We start from the raw sequence: 24,963 nt of genomic DNA on the forward strand, positions 1-24,963 counted from the left end.
ATCTAAACTTAGTTCTCCCAAGTGATCTCTTCCATCTGTCTTACTTCTAACCACCAGCAAAGACCTCAAAATCTAACCATCAGGAAGCAGGTCCGCGTATCTCAAACAGGCTTTTCGCTATCAATCAGTTGCTGTTTAATGGCACTACAAAGTACTGTTTGACATTTCTCTATCAGGAAATAAAACCTCACCTCAGTAAACAGGTTTTATGACTGTGATGAATTGATTATTAGTGGTTGACGAATAAAACTGAATTCAACAAGAAAGACAGGATTTAATTACGTTTAATCAAATGTCGTGATCGAACAGTGCCGAGAGCTGACCGTGACTGCAGCAACAGACGGAAGACCGACTTGTACGTAGGTCTGTCACTTCCAGTGACTGAGTAAACACAAGCAGCAGCAGGGTAGTGCTGGGGGATCAGCAGTAAGTATGAACGAGACAGAAGCCGGTTCAGTCCCTGTGTTCAAGTGCGGGTGAAAAAGCGACGTGGTGGGTGAGCGTGGATGCATTCATGCGATCCAAGGTACGGAACCAAAGAGCAGAACTTTGTTTCGGTTTGAAATTTAATTTCTGCAGTGAGTCGACATATTTATTTCCCGTTTTCCTCTAAATCCCTCAACAGATAAACAAGATCTTAGCAGAAGACAGAAATCTTCATACTCACCGCTGTGAAAACCTCAAATCTTACAAGATCTTAGCAGTTGATGAAACACCGTTGTCCGTATTTTACGTACAACTGTGCACTGTGATTTTGATAAACCAAAAGATTTAAACGAGCTATCTTCGTTCCATAAGCATTTTCTTCGGGGTCTGTACCATACTGTAATATTCAACTGTCCTTTCTCCGTACAATCTGAAGCTTGGCATGTTGAAAATAACCAACGTTTCGGCAAACATCCTCAGGGTCGATATGTGGATGCTTTTGGAAGCCTTGTATAGGGCAGACGGTAGGTGGCGAGTTGGATTTGATGATGCTGATTGGTGGAGCGGAAGAGTGGGCTGACATCCAATTAGAGATGTTACGTCATCTCTCTTAGGTTCAGATATTCTCTTCAGGATTTTGTTTTCAAAAACAATCGATTTCCTGCCCTTATATTGCACTCACATTCATAAATTTTAATATGAATATTATTAAAACTTATCACCACAGACATAATAAACAAAATATAGAACAAGAAGCAAACATTTCAGTGTTTCTAAGTCAGACGATCAGGACACGGCACACAAAACGTCCACAATACGGCAACCATTCTCCAGAAATATTTTGCACACCACAAAATGGATCGCAAACCACAGTTTTGGAACCACACAAAAAAGCATAACGGCGCTTGTACAACCTTACTTGTTCAAATATAACATAGCTGTTGGTCTGTAGTTCTGTCATATGATTCAGCAAACTTCATATGATATGTAGTTCAGAACTGGAAACAAATCGCCGTGATTATAGGCAACACATCTTACAAAAGAGTAAGGCGTGTTGCTAAATAAGAAGGTAGCACACCTGCTTCTTATTCAGTTTGTGCTGGGTAAATATACGCCATACCGCAATACACTTAATTAAAAACTATAATAGACTTGTGATTTCCTGATTTTATGAACGTCTGAAGTTCATCACAGAGTTCAAAAATGTTTGCAACCGAAATCTGCCCTTGGCTAGCCCCCTCAAATAAGCGCAGGTGTTTCAAATAGTGTTCGTACCCGTGGTTATGCATCTATTATTTTCCCCCTGTAGGGTCCAAATTCTGCGCACTTCATTCAAATGACGGAAACAAAATTAAATTCTGAGCCAGTTGAGTTCAGTCGACATGTAGCTGAGGTAGGGAAATCGGACAAACATAGACTCGAGGCGTAGAAACCTATTGAAAAGCAAGAAATAGACGTGGGAGAAACATCAAAATGACTTTTATGGAAATAGGAAGTGAGGATGGACAGGATCGTGTCCAACGGTTACTTTTGGCTTTAGCGATATTGAATCTCCAGGTTCTACCACCAGAAAGTTAGTAACAATCGGATTGAAATTCAACTGTTGTACTACTGGTCGACTTCCTCAGAACAATAGTCTATTACTAGAGATCGTATCGTCTCACGTATAGCCATTAAATTTCTGCAGTTACAGTTAAGTCCCACCGAGCGGCTTGAATTCTTCACTGGTCGTAAATTATATTGCATTTCCCTCTTTTTCCGCAGGGCTGATGGTGCCGAAATGTTCATGAGAATATCAGTCCTCTGCTTCTTGACAAGGATACATGGCGGTAAGTACGCCATGTTTCCGTTTCTCGATCAAACAAAAATATTAATCTTAGCGATCTGCAAGTGATTTTCTCCAGGCACATAGTTCTGACATCGTTTAATCATCTTATAAATTAGGTATCGCCTCTAAAATTCCAATGTATAACAATATAGCTGTATGTTATACAAATACTGTAACTGACATTGCCCATTGTCTGATATACGACTATCGATTCTACAAACTTCCTTCGTCGAGTGGTTAGCTGTCATTACACTGAGAATTTGTTTTTAATTTTAAGATAAGTGGCGACGATTGGGATCAAACCTGTGACCTTTTTAATATAAATTTAATGTGACAATCACTGTCAGTATACAGCGTAGAATGGAAATTTTTGAACATATTTATATACACATACAGAAAAATTGATAAATATAAATTTCTCAAATATTGATAAAAATGGCTAGCTCCAACTCTTTCAAGACACGAAAGGAAAGATTTGTCAGGCATTTTCCAAAGTCGGTGTTCCTAAGAAAGAGTCTGTACTTGTAACACGTTTCGTTTTCTTTTCAGTGGTGCCCAGTCACCCGAAAGAGCCAACCCTGCACCCCCACTGGAATCTCTTCGAACACGAGAAATGTGGACTAAGCCAAGCAGATCGGATCATTGGGGGTAGGGACGCTGCACTAGGGGCCTACCCCTGGATCGCCAGAATAGGGTACACATGTAAGTTATAAGTGGGCCCTCTGCATCCACTTGGAGTAGGCAAAGTTTACCAAAGTCTCCCGTGGCAGAACCAGAGGATTCGACACGACTCATACAGGAGCACGCCACTGGACACGATCGTGAGAAAGTTTGAAGATGGCTGTCTTCTGAGTTGTAGCGCCGTGTAGTCTGGTAGAAGATGAGTCACTCATCGCACTGATGATGGAGGCAGCAAGGACCTCTCAAATGTTGGTAAACTTCTACCAGACTACACGGTAATACAATTTCCATTGTATGTATTTTAATATTACACTGGCCCTTCTACAAGCTTTTCCTCTATCAATATTCTATGCATAACACTAAAAGCAAGTCTTTTGTGCAGACAACATGTCCCAGAAGCCGGTGTTCCGATGTGGCGCTGTTCTCGTCAGCAAGCGGTACATAGTCACCGCGGCCCACTGCGTCACGAACCTCCCTAACAGAGTCCGAGTGTGAGTTCCCGAATGGTACATCAAAACATCGCTGGGACTTCAGCGACCGCAAAATTTATCTAGCCTAGTGAAATAAGTGGTCGTGACTCATTTTGAGGTGATATCCACATCATGGGTAAAACCAAACATCAGTCAATTTAGACTTTCTGGCAATACACTGAGATGTCGCTAAGAGACCTCTAGGTAATATTTCAACAAATGAGACCAACACGTCAATGTCAATAACGTTGTTCCTGCTCCTCAGCGCTACACCGCCATGACGGTCTGTGTGGAAACTAAAGTGTCACGCTTTCTTAATGTCGGTACTACATGAAGGCCAGTGGTTAATTTCACGTCCCGACCATTTCATACTCCGGAGAAAGGGCCCCTGGTACCCATTGGATAGGATGGAAGGCTGTTGGCTCTGCCGTTTAGTGATTTTCGAAATTCAGATATCCCAGGCCTCAATCAGATAAATAAGAAATGTACAATCAACATTTTCTCATAAAATTAATTTTGTCTGTTAACGCAGACTTCGTACTAGCAGTCAAATAATAATACGAAAAGATGTCGGAGGTGTTATTCTTCAATCGGGCCAACGAGCAGTTGTTCATAATATGATGCACACACCGTACGCGTCTATCGAGCTTTCACGTCGTGGAACTAACCTTCCCCACGACCACAGCAATACAGTTTCTGAAACAAAGTGATGTTTTACTTGCAGAGGCGTGATTCGACTTGGTGAACACAACACAAACACAAACCCGGACTGCGAAGATGACGTCTGTGCCGATCCCCATCAAGACTTCTTCCCAAAGGAAGTCATTGTACATAAAGATTACGGGAAACCACGGTTTAAAAACGATATTTCCCTCATCCGTTTGGACAGACAAGTTGCTTTCTCAAGTAAGGTACAGCAGGATATGGTACAACGTGTGTCCACTGCAGCGTCATGCCATTGATTTATCGTTCTTGTGCCTGCAGGTTACGTAATGCCCATCTGTATGATACACGGCGTACTGCTGACGAAGAGCTACGTAAGTGAATCCAGCGAAGTGGCTGGATGGGGAATCTACGACATAGGTACAACAGGCTAGCGCATAAATAACACTACACTCTTCATAATAATGTTATGTGCGTTTTGGAGCTGATAGTGCTCAGATGACCAATATTTTTACCTGTAGGTGATGTTTGCGAGGACAACTGACATGCAAATAACAGCTATAAAGCTGATCTGATAGAACAGTATTGTGATGATAAAAAGGTTATGTGCTTATTTGGGACCTTGCTATAAGAATCATTTGAAATGAAAATGCTCGACTATTTAGCTCTCCTCGATTGACTGATTCTTCTATTATACGATGATGATTCAGCAGCAGAGACTATGTAGAGTCGAATAACATGTGTTCAGCCCAGGTGAACGTGTACTTTAAGTAGTCAAATGCTAGAGTCGTGGTCAATTTGAAAGTGCTGTCCTAGGATAAGAACCAAGTTTCGCTGTTTTCAGATAACCCTAAGCCGAGCGTCCTCCTGCAGACGGTCAAGCTGCCCGTTGTGAAGAACGAGAAGTGCGAAGATGCCTTCAAGTTTCATGCCAAAATAGGACGAACGCAGATGTGTGTGGGGGGCGAAGTGGGGTACGACTCGTGTGGGGGGGACTCTGGGGGGCCTCTTATGAAAGTGGAGACACTAGACGGGTCCCCTCGCTATTACTTGCTGGGCGTCGTGTCGTTTGGTGCGAGGAAGTGCGGCGCCACAGCAATGCCTGGAGTGTACACTCGTATCTCGGAGTACATGAACTGGATCATGGACAACATGCAGACTTAGAATGGCCGCCATTCAGCACAGTCACAAACAGCGGTTGGAGATTTCTTTTAAATCAATATTAATTGATTTGGTGAGATTCCAGGTTCTCACAGCGGCGAGACTTCTGGGTTGCTGCGCCGCGTAGTCTGGTAGAAACTTACCGACATTTCATCGCCTTGATGGTGAGACAGCAAGCACCTCTGAAACGTCGGTAAACGTCTGCCAGACTACACGGCGTAACAGCACAGAAGACGGCCACATCCATTCATTAATTTAAAATCAGATTGGATTTTCTTCGTTCAGTATTAATATTTCGGTGATAATCAAAAATTGTATTAACTGGTCCGATAAATTCAATCTTTTAAAAAACTTAAACTTTTCGGCACTTGTCTGTCTCAATAAATATATTAAAAACAAGAGAAACTATTTATGTCCAGGAACTGTCTGCTAAACATTTGCAGATTACATTTTCCTACTATTAATATAAAACTATTATCCAATCATGTGAGAGCTATCTGTGAAGAGATCATTGCTGGAATGGTTGACTTAAGCAATGTGACTTGTACGAACTGCATCGAAATACCAGTTGTATTTATGTTTGCAATTTCAAGTATTTGTGTGTCATTTCAAAGGTATATCTGAACCAAGGCGAATGGCAGTGTGGCAAGTAACAAAGTATTCATTGCTAAGCGGCCTCGCAGACTGAATAACTACCAGCCTTTGTCGAAATATACCGTTAATTGACTCTCCATCTTGTTCTTGGTCTTACCTTTGGCCTTTTCCCGTTATGTTTCTATTTTAAAGATTGCTTTCCGTGTTGAGTTTTACATCGGACAGACATTCTTTTCCCTTAAAAATATATTCATAAATAAATTATTAATTCAGTTTGCGGAATGCTGCGTATCCTTATATCAAAGTGTCAAAATATGGCAGGACAGATTTGTTCTCACTGATAATGTCGCATACCAAAGATATACATAGAAGTAAAACCGTTTGAAACAAACACATCTATTCGTATAATGAAAAGTGTTAAATGAAACCGACGAAAAGGTTCAATAAGGCTTACTCGAATATATTATAGTGAGTTAGAACAATCAAACCGGACGTGGTTTGGGATTTCTGCCTCTGTTTCCGGAAACCGGTGGTTTTTATGAACTTCCGTTCGAGTTTTGTGGAAGTCAGACAACCTAACACGTAAGAAACGTTGTCAGAAATCTTATTTGGATGAAATAAGACGAATGTTTCGACTCCAAATTTCCTAATTATTTTGTATTTATTTCTGGGACATCACTGGAGCAAAGTTGTGTCTTCCAACAAACCCCGTCATCGAAATTATGCTTTTGGTTTCATAATATAACAGTAAATTTTGCCATCACACAATAGACGGTAATACCTATAATGCAACACGAATTTGAAAATAACAAAAATTTGGAAAATATCTATAAAATCAATTTTTTTTAAATTTTTTTAAAAAAGTGTTAACATTTTGAAAAATTCAAAACTTTCTAAAATTGGAAATCATCTCGGAATTATAAATTTTTTCCAAAATTTTTAGAATTAAGAAACTGAAAAATTCTAAAATTCTAAAAATTTTGAATAAAAAAAATTCCAAAACTGGCAACATATCTATAAAAATAAATTAAAAATTGAAAATATTTTGGAAAATTTAACATTTTCAGAATTTTGAAACTTTACAAAAATTTACAAAATTGGCTAAAGTTCTCATAAAACACCTAAACCCACAATTTAAACTTTTTTGTCACTTTACGTCGCGGTCGAGTGTTTAGCACTTGTGCATTTTAATCGGCCATTCCTGGTTGAAACCTCGACTTGGATATTTTTCGTGGTTTCCGTCAGTTCCTCCAGAAAAATTTTGGGACAGCTCTCTACATTAGACCACGACAGGTCCTTCCCACATACCTCGATATTATTTGTTCATTTATTACTATATCATCCGAGGTTGTAATAATCTGAACTACTGACAGCATTGTTAAATAAACCACAACAGGATATTTTACAACTTCATGAAAATGAATGCAAAAGCTCGATATTGTATTCTAGTATTTGTGTCTCGGAGTCCCTCTTCCTGAATTTCTGCTAGGATGAAAGTGTGGGAAAAAATGATCATAACACATACAATTAAATGTTTCACGATGCCATAACGTATATGAGGTGCGATCGGAAAGTTTCAAGACTGCGCCTATAAAAACCCGTACACTTATCTCAGGTATTAAATTCATCCATCACCCTCGAAGTAGTTCCCCTGGGAGTGAACACAACGATCCCAGCGCCGCTGCCAAGCCTGGAAGCATCCCTGGAAATCTTTCTTTGTCAGCCTGTCAAGCACCATTTGCGATTCTGCCTGAATCTCTTCTATCGTCTCAAATCTCCTTCCCTTTAGCTGAATTTTCATCTTTGGGAAGAGGAAGAAGTCACACGGAGCTTAGAAAGGAAGTTGGGGTCGGTTCTTGCAAGATCTTTGAGCTCCTGACAAACGAGAAGTCGATTCTGCTTCTGGTCCTCAGACAGGATGAGTCGCATGTGGAGTTCTTCCTTTAGAATCAGCTGACAGGTCCCATAGCCTATCCCAACAATGTCGCACAAGTCGTTGATGGTACGACGTCGATCTTCGTGAATGGCCTGCCGAATCTTCGTAACATTTTCGGGCGTTGTGCTCGAAGATGGTCGTCCAGAACGCTCGTCATCATCGACAGAGGTTCGGCCATTTTTAAAACGTGAATGCCACACAAAAGTTTGTGCACGACCCATTGCGGACTCCCCAAATGCTTGTTTTAGCATTTCATAGGTTTCCGTAGCCGTTTTGGCGAGTCTTTGGCAAAATTTGATGCACTAGCCATTCCGAAATCGCAGGAGGGTCGGTGTAATGCACTACCAAAACGCCCGTAACTAAGAAACAAATGCTAATTCGATGATGCCGGCTGGCACACTGATTCACTATGAATGTAGGCCGCACCCCCTAGCGGCAGAAGCTCGTACTACATCCGGTTCGCCCTCTATTGACACAGTCTGGAAACTTTCCGATCGCACCTCGTATTATCTTGTGACGGGCTTACCCAGCGCCCAAGGAAATCTAGCAAATTCCGAAAAGAAAAAGTTTCCAAACCTCACATAATGAGGTGACTAGGATCTCCAAGAACTGTACAACCACGAGGGGAAAGGGTTTTCAGTATCGAAACTCTATGGCACCCTTCCTTCCTTCCTTCCTTCTTCTGGTGAAGCGACCGGACCGCAACACCGACTCGTAATACTGGACTGGACTTTTGAGAGTCTTGCACTAAACGTTTCGAGGAACACGCCTTTCTAATCCGCTTTACTTCTTCTGAATCAACTACATAAACTGTTCCCTGTAATGACCAAGTGCTGCCTCAGGCACTAAAACTCTGCCAATCCGCCACCCCCCCTTCAGGTGACTCAGTGGACTGCTGATAATTACACTAATGATCATCATAAACAGGAACAAGGAAAGAACCAGAACCAGTCGCGTTAGTACGTGTGTGTCGGTAAATTTTCGATCCATAATGCTATTTCAACCAAACCAGAATATAACAGCAAACATAGAGCTTTCAAGTTCATTAACAGCTAATTTCTTTTGGTCATATCGACTGCAAAAATATTATTCTATATGAGAAATAAGACATATATTGGAAGACCGAGGAAATGCGCGTAAAACGCTAACAAGATTTATTTGATTATTGTTTCTGGATTATGGTATCATGTAGGTGTAGGCTTATATTGCCGACGTTCTTTAGATCCTTACTGTTTCTACATCTTCACTTCAGTTATTTGGATAGTCCATTACATTTATTTATTGAATTCAATAAATGATAAACGCATAGGTCCCCCTTGCCTAAAAATAATTGCATAATGAAATGTAGATGTGAATGTAAACACTCTTAACGTAAGCATTAGATTGAAGTGCATAGTTAGCCTTGCATCTGAGGAACAAACCCAAGTAAGGAGGCTGGATGGGCGCCAGAGTCGGTCAGGACACAGCGGAAACAAAGAATAGAATCCCTGCTTCTTAGCCGAATTATTAATTCTGGCAGTCCAGTCTACAATCAGTCACTTTAATTCACTGTAAAATTCATCTTCCTTTCCGAATAATACACACCACTGACGAAGGAATCAGTGTTTAGCCGTTTGCCTTGGAGTAGCGCTTGACGTCAAAAATTCAACCACTTTCGTCTTTAATAGAAGATTCGCGGAAGGAGGACGCACACCAACAAAAAATAAATGGTGTTGTTTAAGGGAAGCTGAGGGAAAGTTCCGTGAATTCTAAACATCGGCACTAAATGAAAGTTAACGGACACCATTACGCTCAGGTCGTTTTATCCCCGGAGAAACAGTCCACTCTGCGAATTTTATAAAACACTGAGTGGGGACCAGATTAAGACTGAACTCGGGGGTGGCGAAGAGGAACGTAACTACCCAGACTCATCGCCTTGATGATAGAGGCAACAAATATCTCTAAAACGCTGGCAAACTTCTACTAGATTACACGGCACAACAACCCAACAGACAGCCATATTCGTGATCACCGACGTAAGAACTCGAAATCCTACGGAGTCAGACGGACCAGCCTATTATCATAGACAGTCGCTGTACACGTTTCTGAGACGGGTCCATCTACCTACCATTCCTATAACACGCTTATCTAATATTCATTTTAATTTTATATTCTTAACTACTCGACATTTCAGGTTTGAAATCACAGATGTATAAAATTCTGCCAAACTGTTTCGTCTTTTTGTTTCCAAGTATTCAAAACGGTTAATTCATTCTTAAAGGTCTTCCTTAAGAAATTCCATGCTTTCATGGAACCCTGAGTTGACACAGCTCCGCTATGGATCATTTCAAAATATTGTCCAGTGAAGGGCTCTTCTGAATATGGTAATAAACATACGGACTCCGTAAAATGTGAACAATTTCTTAAGGAACTAAACAATTATCATCTTCTGGAAAAGAAATTAGCTTCTGCATTTATGCGTGGCTCAACCATGTGGTGTATATCCTTGAGATTCTCATACATAAAATATCTTGTTTCCACCAATCGTGTTACATGCCCTGCCAATTTAGTTCTGCTTTGTTTAATCACCCTAATAACATTTCTTCGAAAGTACAAACTGTGAATTTCCTCATCATACTTTTCTCCCTCTTATCTCTTCTTTCATTCGCCAAATATTGTCACCTTTTACCCAGAAATGAAACGCCGAAAATGTGTGGTCTGTCCTTAGAATGGGACATCAAATATGACGCCCTGTTTAAGATTTTGTTTATGTTTGAAACGCCCGCAGAGAACCGCGGAGGGCTGTGGCGTTCCCAGTAACGTAGGAATCTCCACGTTTACGCCACAACACAAACAGCAAGTAGGGATTTTCCGCCTCGGACATTCCAAGGCAGACCGGTTGGTCCACGCAAGTGTGCAGTTTATCCCAGGATGGCTCTCAGACCACAGTGCATTTTTCTCGGCTTAAGCTGCCTGCTCTCTTTCAGTGTATCACGTAAGTAGAACGTGTGTGTTACACGACTGCATTTCAGGGTACACAAGCTTCACCAACTTGTGAATGTGTCTTATCTAAAAGATTTTACAACTGAAACACAAGGATTTAAAGTGCATGAAATTCGTGTCGTGCCCTAAGAGGCTGCCTGAAAATAAGTGATGAGCAGAACATTTCGACTTAAGAGAGGTGTGAATGATATTAAGGTTGAGAATATTATATACAGAAGAATTTCATAATTTATACTCTTAAGATCATATAGGATGAAATCATGAAAAAGGTGGGAGAAACATACAGCGTTCAAGGGGGATTCGAAAATGTATATAAAATTTTGGTCTGAAATGTTGAGGAAAAGAGACCACTTGGAAGACTTGTTCATGGATTATAGTATAAAATTAAAGCTACGGTGTGTGAATTAGACTGACTGAATTGGTCTAAGACACAGACCAGCAATCTGTTCATCTGAGACTTCAGGTTTCATAAAAGTAAAGAATTCTTAACGAGCCACTTAATTATACTAATAATCTTTACAGAGATATAAACAAAGATGTGCTGTCACCAGGTTATTTTTTTTAATACTTGCATCTTATTCAAAGCTGCATCACTGTGAAAATATTCTGGACCAAACACAACTCCCATCTGGGATGAATGACCGAGAAGTCGACAGCGTTACTGTGGTGGTGGCACTGGTTTATTAGCAGCAAATCCCAGCCACTCACAACCTTCTTTCCTCATAATAATTTTAATGTTATTCTCATAACACGTCAGAACACGTAACCTTACTTAAGATACAATTTAATCTAATTATCCCACCTTCACGTACGTCTAACATTAATTAAGCACCTCATTATGTAATTTTCTTTGTTGTTCTGTTACTTTCTGTACTTTAGGTCTAAATATTTTCCTTAGCACCACGATCTCAAATATCTTAAGATGATGTTTTTCATTCATGGTGAGACCTCACGTTTCATACTCATATGTTTTAATTTTTTAAGTTTTTTACAGGTGATGAGAAGATTAACTATTCTTGATGGATGGGAGCAAGCATTTCCCATATTTAATCTGCTCTTAAGTTACAAGTGAATAACTGTATTTGTTACCGTTATTCACAAAATTTAATATCTGAAATTCACCATATTTCTAAAAGGTTTATTAGCAGTCATAATGTCATGATCGTCATTTTGTTAACATAAAAATGCTAAATTTTGTGCCACAGTTTAACTTTCTTAATGAGAGCATTTAACAAGAGGAAGTTGTAATGGAAAGTTTTGGTATGTAGATATGAATACCTTATATGAAATCTACTGACAAAGAAACATGTTTCTAGAGTATTCCTACTATGGAGGTAGCAGCACTGGAGGCTGCAGAGGCCAGTGTGTGGCAATACAAGAATGTAAAGAACTGCTGTCACTGCTGAAGCAGAAACCTCTTCAGCCTGAAACCATTGCATTCCTCAGAAAATCCCAGTGTGGATTCGATGGAAGAATTCCAAAAGTGTGCTGCCCAAACTCACCATTTTTGATACCGCGACCCATACCAGTTACAACGGGATACAGACCCCCAGTGCGGAATAATGAGCCTCAGGCCCAGAGACTGCCCTCAGGGTGGGAGTCACACCCCAACGCCCGCTTAATACCCGCTGACCAGTGTGGTGTCGACAGTAGTGAGAAAATATGGGGTGGAAACAGGACAGATATAGGGCAGTACCCATGGACAGCGCTCTTCCAGTACCAGTCATGTAAGTAAACTACATTAAGAGGATCATATCTCAGTCCTAAATTACTTAAATGTAACGGAAATTTTCTCAGAAATTATGAACTGACGACAGCTGACTTTTGAACAGTATTTACTACCATCCCATCCATATACTCGTATTTAAGTTAACACACTGAAAAAGAACTTGTCAAACTTACTATCTGATACAATTATTTTAATATTATAATATGTTAATGTTTAACTACTGTTGTACCACACCTGTTGTACCAGGACCTTCCATGCCCCCCCAAAGGTGACATCGTAACAATTGAAAGGATTTTTTAAAGGCGTTCCCAAGATCTAATAAGCATAAATGGTAGGCCAATCTAATTTTGAAGGCCAGTCCTCCATTTTTTATAAAATGAAGTAAAAATTAATTTTCTATACCTACGCGTTCATTAGAGGATAATATAAAAAGAATCCTGAAGGAATACAATGTCGGTTTGTGAACTGGATTCATCTGGCTAATGATAGGATCCAGAGGTGAGCTCTTGAGGTTTTAAGTTCCATAAAAGATTGAACTCTTTTACCATCTGAATGTCTACCAGCTTATCAGATTCATGGAGTTTCTTTCTTATGTGGTCAAGAATTTGTCCGCTTTCACGGAACGCGGATGTTCATTTTTGTGTCCACAGACACACGCAACCGGACTCTACCATAAACCACATGATACCAGTCAACATCCTGACACCCGTTTTAAGTAAGATACCTTAAGTCGCGGCCTGCCGAATAAGTTTTGTCACGTCCGACTAAATGTTCTGTACTACCAGCGTACGTTTTTATAACAATATATCACCCTGTAGAATGAAGAACTAGCTATCACCATTAAATATTTAATTTTAAAGGCATAATTATTAAATAAAAGAATTCAACAAATTTAGAAATGGAAAAATTGAATAATATGTGAACCAGTTTGGGAGAACACGTAAGAAGCATTTTTGATAAAATGTCATTAGATGCAATCATTTCACGCCGTCCAGTCGATGTCAAATTACAGCGTTGTCCTAAACTCTATAGGCGTAAAAACTCGGCATACTTATTTTAGATCCACTTTAATATGATCCTTTCATTTAACCTTAAGTAACCCAAGTAGCCTCTACGCTTGAGCTATTCTGACAAAAACTTTGCATGCCATTACCTCAGTGGAACAGAATCGTTACTGTGAAGGTGAAAGCCAATTAACAAGTGCAGATAATTCCACAAGAGAATGACAAGGCCAATTATATATCAAATTAGTTTCTTACTCCCGCTCAATGCTCAGGCTGGGTCGACTGTTCGTACCCACAGATATTCTGCATATATGCAGACCGCGGACCGTCTCATCCACCTGAGACGGCGCCATCGTGTGGTAACAAGATAACCACTTAACTAACATAGACAGAAATATCTGACGTAAACTTATTCGTATATCGTATTGGTTTAGATATATGCCTAATTATTTTGATAATCTGATGATAATTAGCATCAAATTATGAAGACCACGTCAACACATGTAACAAATAGATCGATTCGGGGTTCCCTCTGAACCTGTTAAGTATACGAAAGAGATTTTTTAAAAGTCAAAACTGTGACATTTAAATCTGTTTCAGCGACAGGACTAAAGAGGTTCTTATGTGGTGGAGCGCTCATTACGAAACGTTACATCGTCACAGCTGCGCACTGCCTGGCGAGGAACGAGCTCAACGGCAATACGTTGTGAGTAGAGGACATTTCGTATGGCATAACGGCACGGGACCCTGCAGCCAACCTAAGATTCACAAGACTAGAATAAAATAACCCCGCCCCCCAACCTCGGAAATACCTCAAACACCGTGGACAAAAACAACTATAATTATGAAGATTTCTGTCTTCTGGGTTGTTGCGCTGTGTAGTCTGGTCGATGTTAACCAACGTTTCAGAGGTCATCGCCCTGATGACGGAGGCAGTATGACCTCTGAAACGTTGGTAAACATCGACCAGACTACACAGTGCAACAACCCAGAAGACAGAAATCTTCATATTTTTAATCGCCCTGATGACGGAGACAGTATGACCTCTGAAACGTCGGTAAACATCGACCAGACTACACAGTGCAACAACCCAGAAGACAGAAATCTTCATACTCTGATGACAGAGGCAGTATGACCTCTGAAACGTTGGTAAACATCGACCAGACTACACAGCGCAATAACCCAGAAGACAGAAATCTTCATATTTTTAATCGCCCTGATGACGGAGGCAGTATGACCTCTGAAACGTTGGTTAACATCGACCAGACTACACAGCGCAACAACCCAGAAGACAGAAATCTTCATATTTTTAATCGCCCTGATGACGGAGGCAGTATGACCTCTGAAACGTTGGTTAACATCGACCAGACTACACAGCGCAACAACCCAGAAGACAGAAATCTTCATATTTTTAATCGCCCTGATGACGGAGGCAGTATGACCTCTGAAACGTTGGTTAACATCGACCAGACTACACAGCGCAACAACCCAGAAGACAGAAATCTTCATACTCACCGCTGTGAAAACCTCAAATCTTACAACTATAATTATTGTTAAAACGTCAGTCAGGCCTGGACAAGGTGTTTTCTCCACCACGTTCAAACTCAGTTTGGGGCTCGCCCAGTCTTTTATTCAATGGAAACCAGGGGGAAATGCGGTAGGAGCGTGAAGTTATATTCCCCACACGCCCTCATGATGTGGTTTGACTGTGCAGACAGAGTCGTTAAAAAAACCTTAAATAAATAAATTAATTCATGGCGTGGTACTTAATAAAGCACTGGTACAACTTTATCTTTCATTTTAAATCTTTTGCTTATAAGTAATGGGAGGAACTTTTACACCCCGCCTCTACTCCTTTTTACTTTTAAGTATAGAAAATGTAAAGCAACTCTAATAAAACAAAGACTTCTTTTTGCTTAGATATTAACAACTGAAAATGATGCTCTGTATCCCTGCAGAAAAATAGGTGTCAGGATTAATGAAGCCCCAAATGAATGAAAAATATCCACAACCAATGGCAACACTCTAGAACAGTGGTATTCAACCTGGGGTACGCGAATACATCTTAGGGGGTACGTGAAATTTTAAAAAATATATATATTATTTTATGATAAACACTGAATAATCAGTAATTTTATTTATTTAATTTATTTTAGATGTAGACTATATACTATGTATAACTTGAATTATACACCAACATCTTTGGGGGTACAAAGTTGAAGAGAAATTATACCTGGGGGTACGCGAACAAAAAAGGTTGAATACCACTGTTCTAGAATATTCCTCTAGTAGATATTCTGAAGTTGTCATGTATTATGATGTAGGCCTATGATTGATGCCTTCCGTATTACGTGCATCGAAATGATGTCTTCTATATTCAGGAATTAATGGCTTTTGCATTTACAGTTAAACTCTCCATCGTTTCTAAAGACGTCCAATGTCTATTTTACTAATCCATATACATACTCGTTATTCTGCAACCAATTATATAATTTTTTTTAGGTTGATGGTACGGCTGGGGGAGTTCGACACGGAGCAGAACCCGGACTGCGAAAAGGACCTACTCTCTGGCCAGGAGAGCTGCGCCCCGCCCCCACAGGATTTGGGGGTACAGAGGATCATCTTGAACCCAAACTACGAATCCAGGACCAACAACAAGTTCAACGACATCGGTCTCGTCAGACTGGACCGAGACGCGCAGATCAATGGCAAGTTTCGGCGGGCGTTTTAAGTCTTGTTTATCGATTACTAGAATGTTTAACGACGCTGTTTCAATTGCAGAGAATAGGTAAGATCGGATGGGACAGGTAGATAACCATGAATGTGACAGAATGATCTAGGAGTCGGAAGGAAGTGTTCACGACCTATTTCAAGATACTATCCCGGAATTTGAGTGGAGAGACAAAGAAAAGCAACGAGAAACTTCAGTGAGAGATAACCCGTAACCTGGCCGAGATTCGAATCAGCGACCTCCCAAATGCAAGTCTGGAGCTGTATCTCTACCTGCTTGGATAAACACAAAGACCCAGTCCCATTGACTGGCTGGCTCTGTGCCTTAGTGACTAAGTAACAATCGGCCTGACTGGCTGAATGATTATGTGACTGCCTAATAATCAGTATAATTCGTCTTAATTGAAATTCATGTGTTTCAGAGTTTGTGAGGCCAATCTGCCTGCCTTTCGACGACGCGGCACCTGACAAGTACCTGAATGAGGAACTGGTAGTCGCCGGGTGGGGCAGAACAGAGACGAGTAAGTAGCAAATGGAACACGTAAATTATGTACCACAAAAAACAGCATGGCGTCGATACTACAGCATCTGCATTGCTGACTCCAGTGAAGCTATAGAAATGACAGGTTACAAAGGGATTCAGTGGTTTGGTTACTCTTTGGTCCCCTTTTATTCCTCTTTAGACAGGCGTTTCGAAAATGTCTGGTTCTTTCGTTTCTTGAAATGTATTTATTTTTTCTTTCTGTTTCCTCGTTTATCTAACTTTCTCCCTTGGCCTGCTTGTTTCTTGTGGAATGTGACGCAGTGTGGACTTGCAGATGGGTACTAACGTTTCAGAGAAAGATACTTACTGCTTCCATCTTCAGGGCTCAAGATGAAGGCAGTACGTTCCTCAGAAACATCGATATTCGCCTACATGTACACATGGCTTCACAATCCAGAAGACAACCATCGACATCTTGACCACCGAGAGAATAGCACATCTTTATTTTACCTTTCTTTTCGTTGCTTCTTAACTTTCTTTCTTTCTTTCCTAACTGTCCGCATACCCCGTCTGTTTGTGTGCGCGCAGTGAAGTCCAGCAACGTGAAGCAACAGGTGTGGGTACCCGTTGTGAGCAACGAGGACTGCGGGAAAGTCTATCAGGAGAAGAGACGAAACATCGGCGACGGTCAGCTGTGCGCGGGTGGTGTCGAGGGCAAGGACTCGTGCGCCGGAGACAGCGGTGGACCACTCATGAGTACCGGAATCTGGTCTCGGGACGGCAGTGCACGCTACTTCTTGGCCGGGGTCGTGTCTTACGGACCGGATCCCTGCGGCAAGAAGGACTGGCCCGGGGTGTACACTCGCGTGTCACGCTACACCGATTGGATCCTGAACCAGCTTGCCGATTGAACGTCTTACACTCTGCTTCTATGTTTTCTTTTTACGGTGCCTGTGGGGTGGCGGTGGAGGTGATAAAAGGAAAGCCTAATTCACAATGAATCGACAGTTGAAACAACGAAATTGCGAAATCACGAATGCCAATCATCACAACCAAACATCAAATACTGTTCTAATGGTAATAAAACATTACAGGCCTACGCGTTGTTTGCTATTTCACTGATTCCCGGTTGTTCTGCATGATGAAGGGACATTAATAACCCTTTAAAGCAAAGTGGTACCTTCTTGTACCGCCTGCTGCAACAAGTATAACTGTGTGTTTAGCTCACAAATGTAGTTATGGGTTTCATATGATTCTCAGAATAAAAAACGATCATTTTTCTAAAGATAATTAACCATTTCATCTTTGTAATAGATGTAATATAATGATCTTCGAAACGTAATGTGTTTTCGTGTCTGAAGGAACTGGATTTGTCAGTATTGTTTAGATAAATTTCATGCTTCAAAAGGCTAAGAATATTTTCGATGTTGGTGGCTAATAAAGGCCAGAATTTTATCGCCACTTACCCAACATGCGTCTAAGCTTAGGATCATAGATATTATAATTTCCGAAATGGAAAAGACAGTTCAAAATTTGTCCTTACAATTTTGAAATTCTAGGATTCACCACTGAATAAGAACATTCCATCACCCTTCATCGACATTAAATATTCTCGTAATATGATAAAGCGTCGTTATGTGATCTAAAAAGTATGTATTTTTTTAAATTCTACTGCTATACTTGTAGAGTAAGAATAAGAGAGAACTAAATACATGTTTTCTTTGTTCTCCGAAACGTCGGCAAACTTCTATCAGACTACACGGAGCAACATCCCAGAAAACCTTCGTATTCGCTCTTGTGAGAACCTGAAATCTCATATTCATTTGCGTGTTCAGTTAAGCCGATCATTGGATTTGTCAAATATCGCATTTATTTAATGCCAATGTTGCTATTGTCCCCTCAGCTAAGGGAAATTCAAAACTCCTTAGAATCGTATTAGGTTCCTCCTTGATTTAAAATATTTAAGAGAATTATTTAAATTACCAAGGATTGTTGCAAGTTTCAAACATCACCGCAGACGAATAAAGGCGAATCGCCATGAGTCAGTCTTGTCAGGATCCACAAGTCATGCAGAGTTACAGAGAAACTTTTGGCGTCAAAGTCCAAATGTAACATTCCTTGTCACTAATGGATGTCGTTACTCAAAGAGCTCTCAATTATTTGTAATAGTTTGTAAATACAGCAAACTATTGGAATCAACTCCAGAATTTTCTTTCGTATATAACTATAAAAATGAGTTACCGGTACCAATTGTCAGGAGATACGCGCGTTAATCACGCTTTCGCTATCCGAGTTTTCGTATATCCGCTGCCATATTTAAAATCCTATATATTACCTGCATCGAATCTTCTCTAGGTTTAACAGGGAATGTTATGCAGACTATAATCTTTATTTTTTTTATTTGTAGTTTTCTGTCTGACGACAGGTCCATATGAACAGGATCCTTCCATCCTTTTCTCTTCTCGGACTGGGACCTGTTCATATACGTTCTTGGCAGATGATCCAGAAGTGGTTTGCCATTTCCTTCTTCTGTGTGTGAATGGAGTAATTGTTGGGATGCCACGGAGGAAAACTCCGTGTTGCCTAGACCACGGCCTTGCCCAACACAAGTTATAAATTCGGGCACCGCCGGGAATCGAACCCGAGACCCCAGGATTACAAGGCCAGCGTTCTAACATCAAATGGAGATTATTTACCGTATTACGCGTTTTAAATATAACTCAATCCCCGTGCATAACGAGAGTCACTTGTAATCCACAATAACAATTCAAATACACTTTCTATTCATCGTTTATTACCGATATGAGCTTTCGACATATACTACTTGCTAATTCAGACCTTGAAGCGATACAACTTTCTGCATCATTATGAGAAAATTGTAAGGTTAGCGGTGAGGTAACAATATTGAAATCACTCGACATGACATACGTAACACCACTACAAAAAACGGTTACGTCATAAATGGCTTCTCACATCTCTTGTATCGCCAGGAAGAAAGAAATTGGTCAGTCATTGATTCGCCCAGTCTCCTACCTCACTTTGAAGACCACAGCCGAACATATTCAATCTACAGGGTAAACTGAAGGCAAGGAATCCACACATGATGTAAGTAGTTTGCGTCAGTATTTTATAGATTTGACTAAATCTACAGGCATAAAAATCAGAAAGATGAACCCATAATTGTGTTGCTTAGTGCACGAATTTAAAATCGGTTTCACTGCATTATTCAGACTGTCAACAGACTAAACAAATCAGTCTAAATACAATCATTGAACTCGGGTTTTAATCAGTCACGGCACATTATTTTTGTGTTCTTGTTTCAAGGACCGCGATGTTGACGCCACTGTTACTGATTTCCGTGTTCCTTTTCATCCTGTGGTAACTAAACAGTGAGCCAATGAAATTTCAGTCGGTAGGTTGCAGAAAAAACCCAATGTTAACCGATCATAAGGTAACATAATGAGTCTTATTAAGGACAATACAGCGTTCTAATGGACTACACCATACGGTACTGGTAACTTTTCTCATGTGGCCAATTGATTCCGACAGATCCGATAATTTAACGATTAAATCAAAAAAAATTGAAAATTCCCGTAGTGGTTTGTCACGTAGAAAAATAAATAACTCCAAACGCTACATTTTTAAAACCGCGTTCCGATACATCTTAATATATTAATTCCAGTCACATTGTCAAATCATTTTGTAAACAACTTAAACAAATGAACAGTTCCTCTCCCCACCCCCAAGTGTACAGGCTATAAATGAATGTTAGTATCCTGTATTTATCTGAGATGCGATAGTTTATAACCTATTAACCTTTGGTATCCACCGTTAATTTGTTTCTGCAATATCGGAATGTCTCTTTGTAAATCATTAAAATTATCTGTTACTCACTGGTTTACAAACAGTAACGAATTCATTTACGGCTGGAGGTCTCCAGCTATTCAAATATATACTGAAAGGAACCTTCGGGTTATGCAAAACACAGCAAATTTCTTGACAAGGTGTACAACTATCAGCTTCTCAAGAAGGACTCAGCTCCATGGAATTATTTAACGAATCTAGTAAATAGTACCCAATAAAGAACCATAACTTAAACGTGTTAGTTCTGGAACTCCCGAGTTATTTATTTATTTCGGACATGTACAGGTACGTGAATCTGCAGTGACGTTCACGTAGAAGTACGTACCGCTTACACTGAATGCAGACAATCTGAGTTAGCCCAATGTGTACCGTAAATTACCTCTGGCCGTCTGAGGGTACTTGCATTGAAAAATGTTATATGCGTTCTGTTAGAAAACAAAAGTTCTTCTTACTGGATGGCATTGTAGTACAAATCTCAATTACACTGCACATAAAACAGTTTTCTTGTACATCAACTTGTAAGACCTTTCATTTCCATTTAACCTTGAACAGTGTTATATAAGGAAGCCAAACATAGACAGAAGTTGACTCTTCGAGCTGAAATATACGTGCAACTTTCAGACACAGGATATAATGAAGATACAACAGTCAGCTAAAATCATCTGTCCGTCTCTTCCTTTACTGATGTGTCACGAATGTGAATACGACAGACGCTAATTCACAAATTCTTCTTCAAACTAAGCACGCATGAATAGCACGCTACTGAGTAATGTAGAGCAATTTGTGTTTTATTATACGTTAATGCCATGCCGTTTTTTAAGGTGGTGTGTGTTTAAAAATACGAAACTTTTATTGGGACAATTTGTTTCGAGTAATGGAAAGTAGCATGGAAATATTTTGGTTATATCTGACATTGTCGATCACGGGTATTTAAATTCTGACACATTTAAAATGATCTGAAAATGACTGTCTTCTAAGATATTGTATAGTACAGATGAGTAAAAATGTATCGATGTTTCAGATGTGCTTACTGCCTCCATCATCACGGCTATGGCCTCCGAGAAGTAGGTCATTTCTACGAGACTACACGGCCCAACATCCCAGAAGACAGTTGCCATCATACTTGCCGCTGTGAGAACTCGAAATCTCACATTCAAAACTATTTATCAAATATTAACAGGGCTTTAAAATCAATAATAATAATAATGTGTGAAACATGTCGCACACATGGTAGGATGTGACATGCATAAAAAATTGATCGAAACCTGAAGAGTTAACTTACGCATGCTCAGACACTGATTCGAGGATAATGTTAAAACGCATCTTAAAATCATCTGGATTCATCTGGCTCAGGACAGAGACCATTGGCTGTATGTTGTGAACACAATGAATCTTCGAATTTAATGTAAGGCAGGTAGCTTCTGGACCAGTCTAACAACGCCAGCTTTTCGAGGAAGACTCTTTCTGAATGCAGATGTCCTACAGTTCTGCGTCCTGCTGCCAAGTCCACGGCACGAAACGAAGTTGGGCATCTTCCACCTCACGAAGCTATCGGGAACCTAGCGCACAAACACGGCGAGGTGCCGGCAATCCAGGTGCCACGTCTCTTTGCGATCCGCGAGGCACTCAAGAAACCGGACTTTCAGGGACGTCCGATAACCGCAGTCCACGGACTGGAGAACTAGAAACTGGGTGAGGCATCGTGCCACTTAGCCTCACAGCGAATCCAAACGACAGCAAAAAAACGTGTGAAACGTAGCTTCAATGTGACCAGATAACATATTCGAGATCAAGTCAAAGCCTATTTTACATGCTGTGCCAAAACTGTCCAAGCAATGAATGCGTTACTGGGAGTTCACGTTTGTCCATGTGTTATTTCCAAACCTGCGGAAATTATATCGATTAAACACGAAACTAGAGGCTTCCCCTAAAAGTCATAAGACTGATTAAATTTTCATTCGTTTAGATTAAGCACATATCCTTACGACATGATAGAAACGTCTGTAAAAATTACCTTCTATAAAGTTTATTTGAAAAGTTTTAGGTGTTCAGGTTCTAAAGGCGGGGAAGATGTTGATGTTGGTCTTCTGGGTTGTAACTCAGTGTGGCCTGGTAGGCAGATATAAAAGTTTCGGGCCTACTGTTCAATCTTCAGGACTAACTAAAACATTCAACTAAAACTACGCAAATGAACTAAGTACCTAACCACATATCTAACTAAACAACAAGGTAATTAACTATACAATCAATTACTTAGCTTATTAATAGTACACTAAATATTTAACTATTCACTTTATTATTTAACTAAACAATTAGCTAAGTAACCAGTTATGTAAACGAAACGTAGAAGTTAAGTACCGCTGCACTGCAGACTCATTAGATTTCTAGTTTTAAATGAGATCCACTTCGCTAATCTCCATTTGGCATTGCGTCAAGGCTGAGGTATGTAGACGCAACTCTGAACGAAATCTACCGCTTTTCCGGTGTCATAATGAATGTCATTCTGAATTGTTCCTGTTCTTCATAATTAGTTTCTTACATGTTTATTTCTATACCAGCCTCCTTTTTTATATTGGTATAGAGTATCTGTAATGTTCTTCATTGAATTCATGGCTTTGTGTAATAAACATGAAAACAAAACAACAAACATGTCTGATAACAAATGCACTCAGTCTTACTTTTATACACAGCATTAAGGAAAACAACTTTTGAAACTGGCACTGTTATAGCAATGATCGTCAGAAGGTAAGTGAATTTCCTGTTCAGGCTAAAACTTCCCTTCCCTTACGTGGTAGACCCAAACGAAGGAGGAAAGTTTATTTCTATACATGCATAAGTATAGTCATCCTCCCAAAATCATAAATTTGTTTGGCCCCTTTCCTTCCTTTATACAAAGGATCACTTAATATGCAAAAGGCTCGAGTTACGCCGTGTCTCGGTTAAAGCTTGTTCGCGGCTTTTAAACAACAGCAATTGTATTTTACCTCGGAAACGTACCGAGAGAAAAAGGGTCCTTTTCATAAAACCCACCATGGAAAGAGTTACACTTTATAAGACTTGAGGTTTTCACAGCGGTGAGTATGAATATATCCGTCTTCTGGGTTGTTGCGCTGTGTAGTCTGGTCGATGTTAACCATCGTTTCATCGCCCTGATGACGGAGGCAGTATGACCTCCGAAACGTCGGTAAACATCGACCAGACTACACAGCGCAACAACCCAGAAGACAGAAATCTTCATCGCCCTGATGACGGAGGCAGTACGACCTCTGAAACGTTGGCTAACATCTACCAGACTACACAGCGCAACAATCCAGAAGACAGAAATCTTCATACTCTGATGACGGAGGCAGTATGGCCTCTGAAACGTTGGTAAACATCGACCAGACTACACGGCGCAACAACCCAGAAGACAGAAATCTTCATAATTTTAATCGCCCTGATGACGGAGGCAGTATGACCTCCGAAACGTCGGTAAACATCGACCAGACTACACAGCGCAACAACCCAGAAGACGGAAATCTTCAGTTACACTTTAATTTCACCTCAGTAATAAACCAACATAATAAAAACACGGTATATACTGAAGATAGCTGTATTCTACATTGCAGCGCTGTGTAGTCTGGTAAGAACTTCAAATATTAATCTGTAAAAGCTTATATTATTTTAGAAATGTACCAATGTGTTTCGATCAGTCGAAATGTAACAAGCAGCCCGAAGCGATTGCAATGGTCACCAATTCAGCAGACGAACTGGACAACTGACCAGTGGGGGGAGGGGGGCATGCGTCCCTGGAAGACAAAGTCAATGGTAGACCCAAGTAAAAGATGAGGAGTGGGATTTACCTCCAATAGGTACCCTTGACACAACAGTGGTTGATTAGGGCAGTAAACAAGGCATTTCTGAAAATTATATTGTTGTGCTGATAACAATGGCCATGTTGGAATTCTGAACAAAATATTCAATATTAACATTACCAAATTTCGACAAAATACTAATGTGAGCTACAAATAGATGAGAAGTTAGGTTAGGATATGTTATCAACTCATCGACCAATCTATTGTCAGGGGGGCCCTACAAAGTGCAAAGGATTCTTGATTCATAATTAGTTCTAAATTGGAACAGACCAGACAGCGTAAGTACCAACAGTTGAAAAAGAACAACCTCACAATTAAAAACACAACCAACAACACCGTATATTATAAGAGGATGTCTTCACCCAATGTCTTAAGATATAATAAATAAAATTTTTCGAGGAGCTGATATGTAGCGCGTTTGAGAGAAATAGCGAAGGCATACAAAATGTTGGTTGCAAAAACCCTAAAGGGAGAGACCATCTGGAAGAATATTAGAACAGATCTTTACTAGGTTTTGTGAATGCGGTGGTGAACCTGGAAAGTACTGTGTCGGTACC

General features: G+C 40.2%; 1 protein-coding gene and 2 long non-coding RNA genes across 3 annotated transcripts in view; 2 read left to right on the plus strand and 1 right to left on the minus strand.

Annotated features, from left to right (window-relative positions):
* The window catches only part of LOC147873207 (uncharacterized), a 43,060-nt gene that overhangs the window by 11,217 nt on the left and 6,880 nt on the right, over window positions 1–24,963 (minus strand). The gene's annotated exons all lie outside the window — the stretch shown is intronic.
* On the plus strand, window positions 277–17,978 carry LOC110840713 (ovochymase-like). Its single transcript, XM_087352584.1, has 14 exons — window positions 277–526; window positions 2,191–2,255; window positions 2,804–2,956; window positions 3,318–3,426; window positions 4,130–4,311; window positions 4,390–4,488; window positions 4,913–5,230; window positions 5,844–5,874; window positions 10,564–10,733; window positions 12,058–12,468; window positions 14,075–14,180; window positions 15,977–16,182; window positions 16,627–16,725; window positions 17,277–17,978. Exons 1-14 carry the CDS (start codon window positions 507–509, stop codon window positions 17,597–17,599), a joined length of 2,292 nt encoding a protein of 763 aa, XP_087208710.1. The 5' UTR covers window positions 277–506; the 3' UTR covers window positions 17,600–17,978.
* On the plus strand, window positions 19,807–23,219 carry LOC110840716 (uncharacterized). The gene is made up of 2 exons (XR_015536035.1): window positions 19,807–21,318; window positions 21,574–23,219. It is a non-coding gene; the product is annotated as an uncharacterized LOC110840716 (long non-coding RNA).

Source organism: Zootermopsis nevadensis, unplaced genomic scaffold, assembly GCF_977971745.1.
Source record: "Zootermopsis nevadensis isolate Lab colony 2312 unplaced genomic scaffold, Znev_1.0 Znev_ptg000021l, whole genome shotgun sequence".
Classification (NCBI taxonomy): domain Eukaryota; kingdom Metazoa; phylum Arthropoda; class Insecta; order Blattodea; family Termopsidae; genus Zootermopsis; species Zootermopsis nevadensis.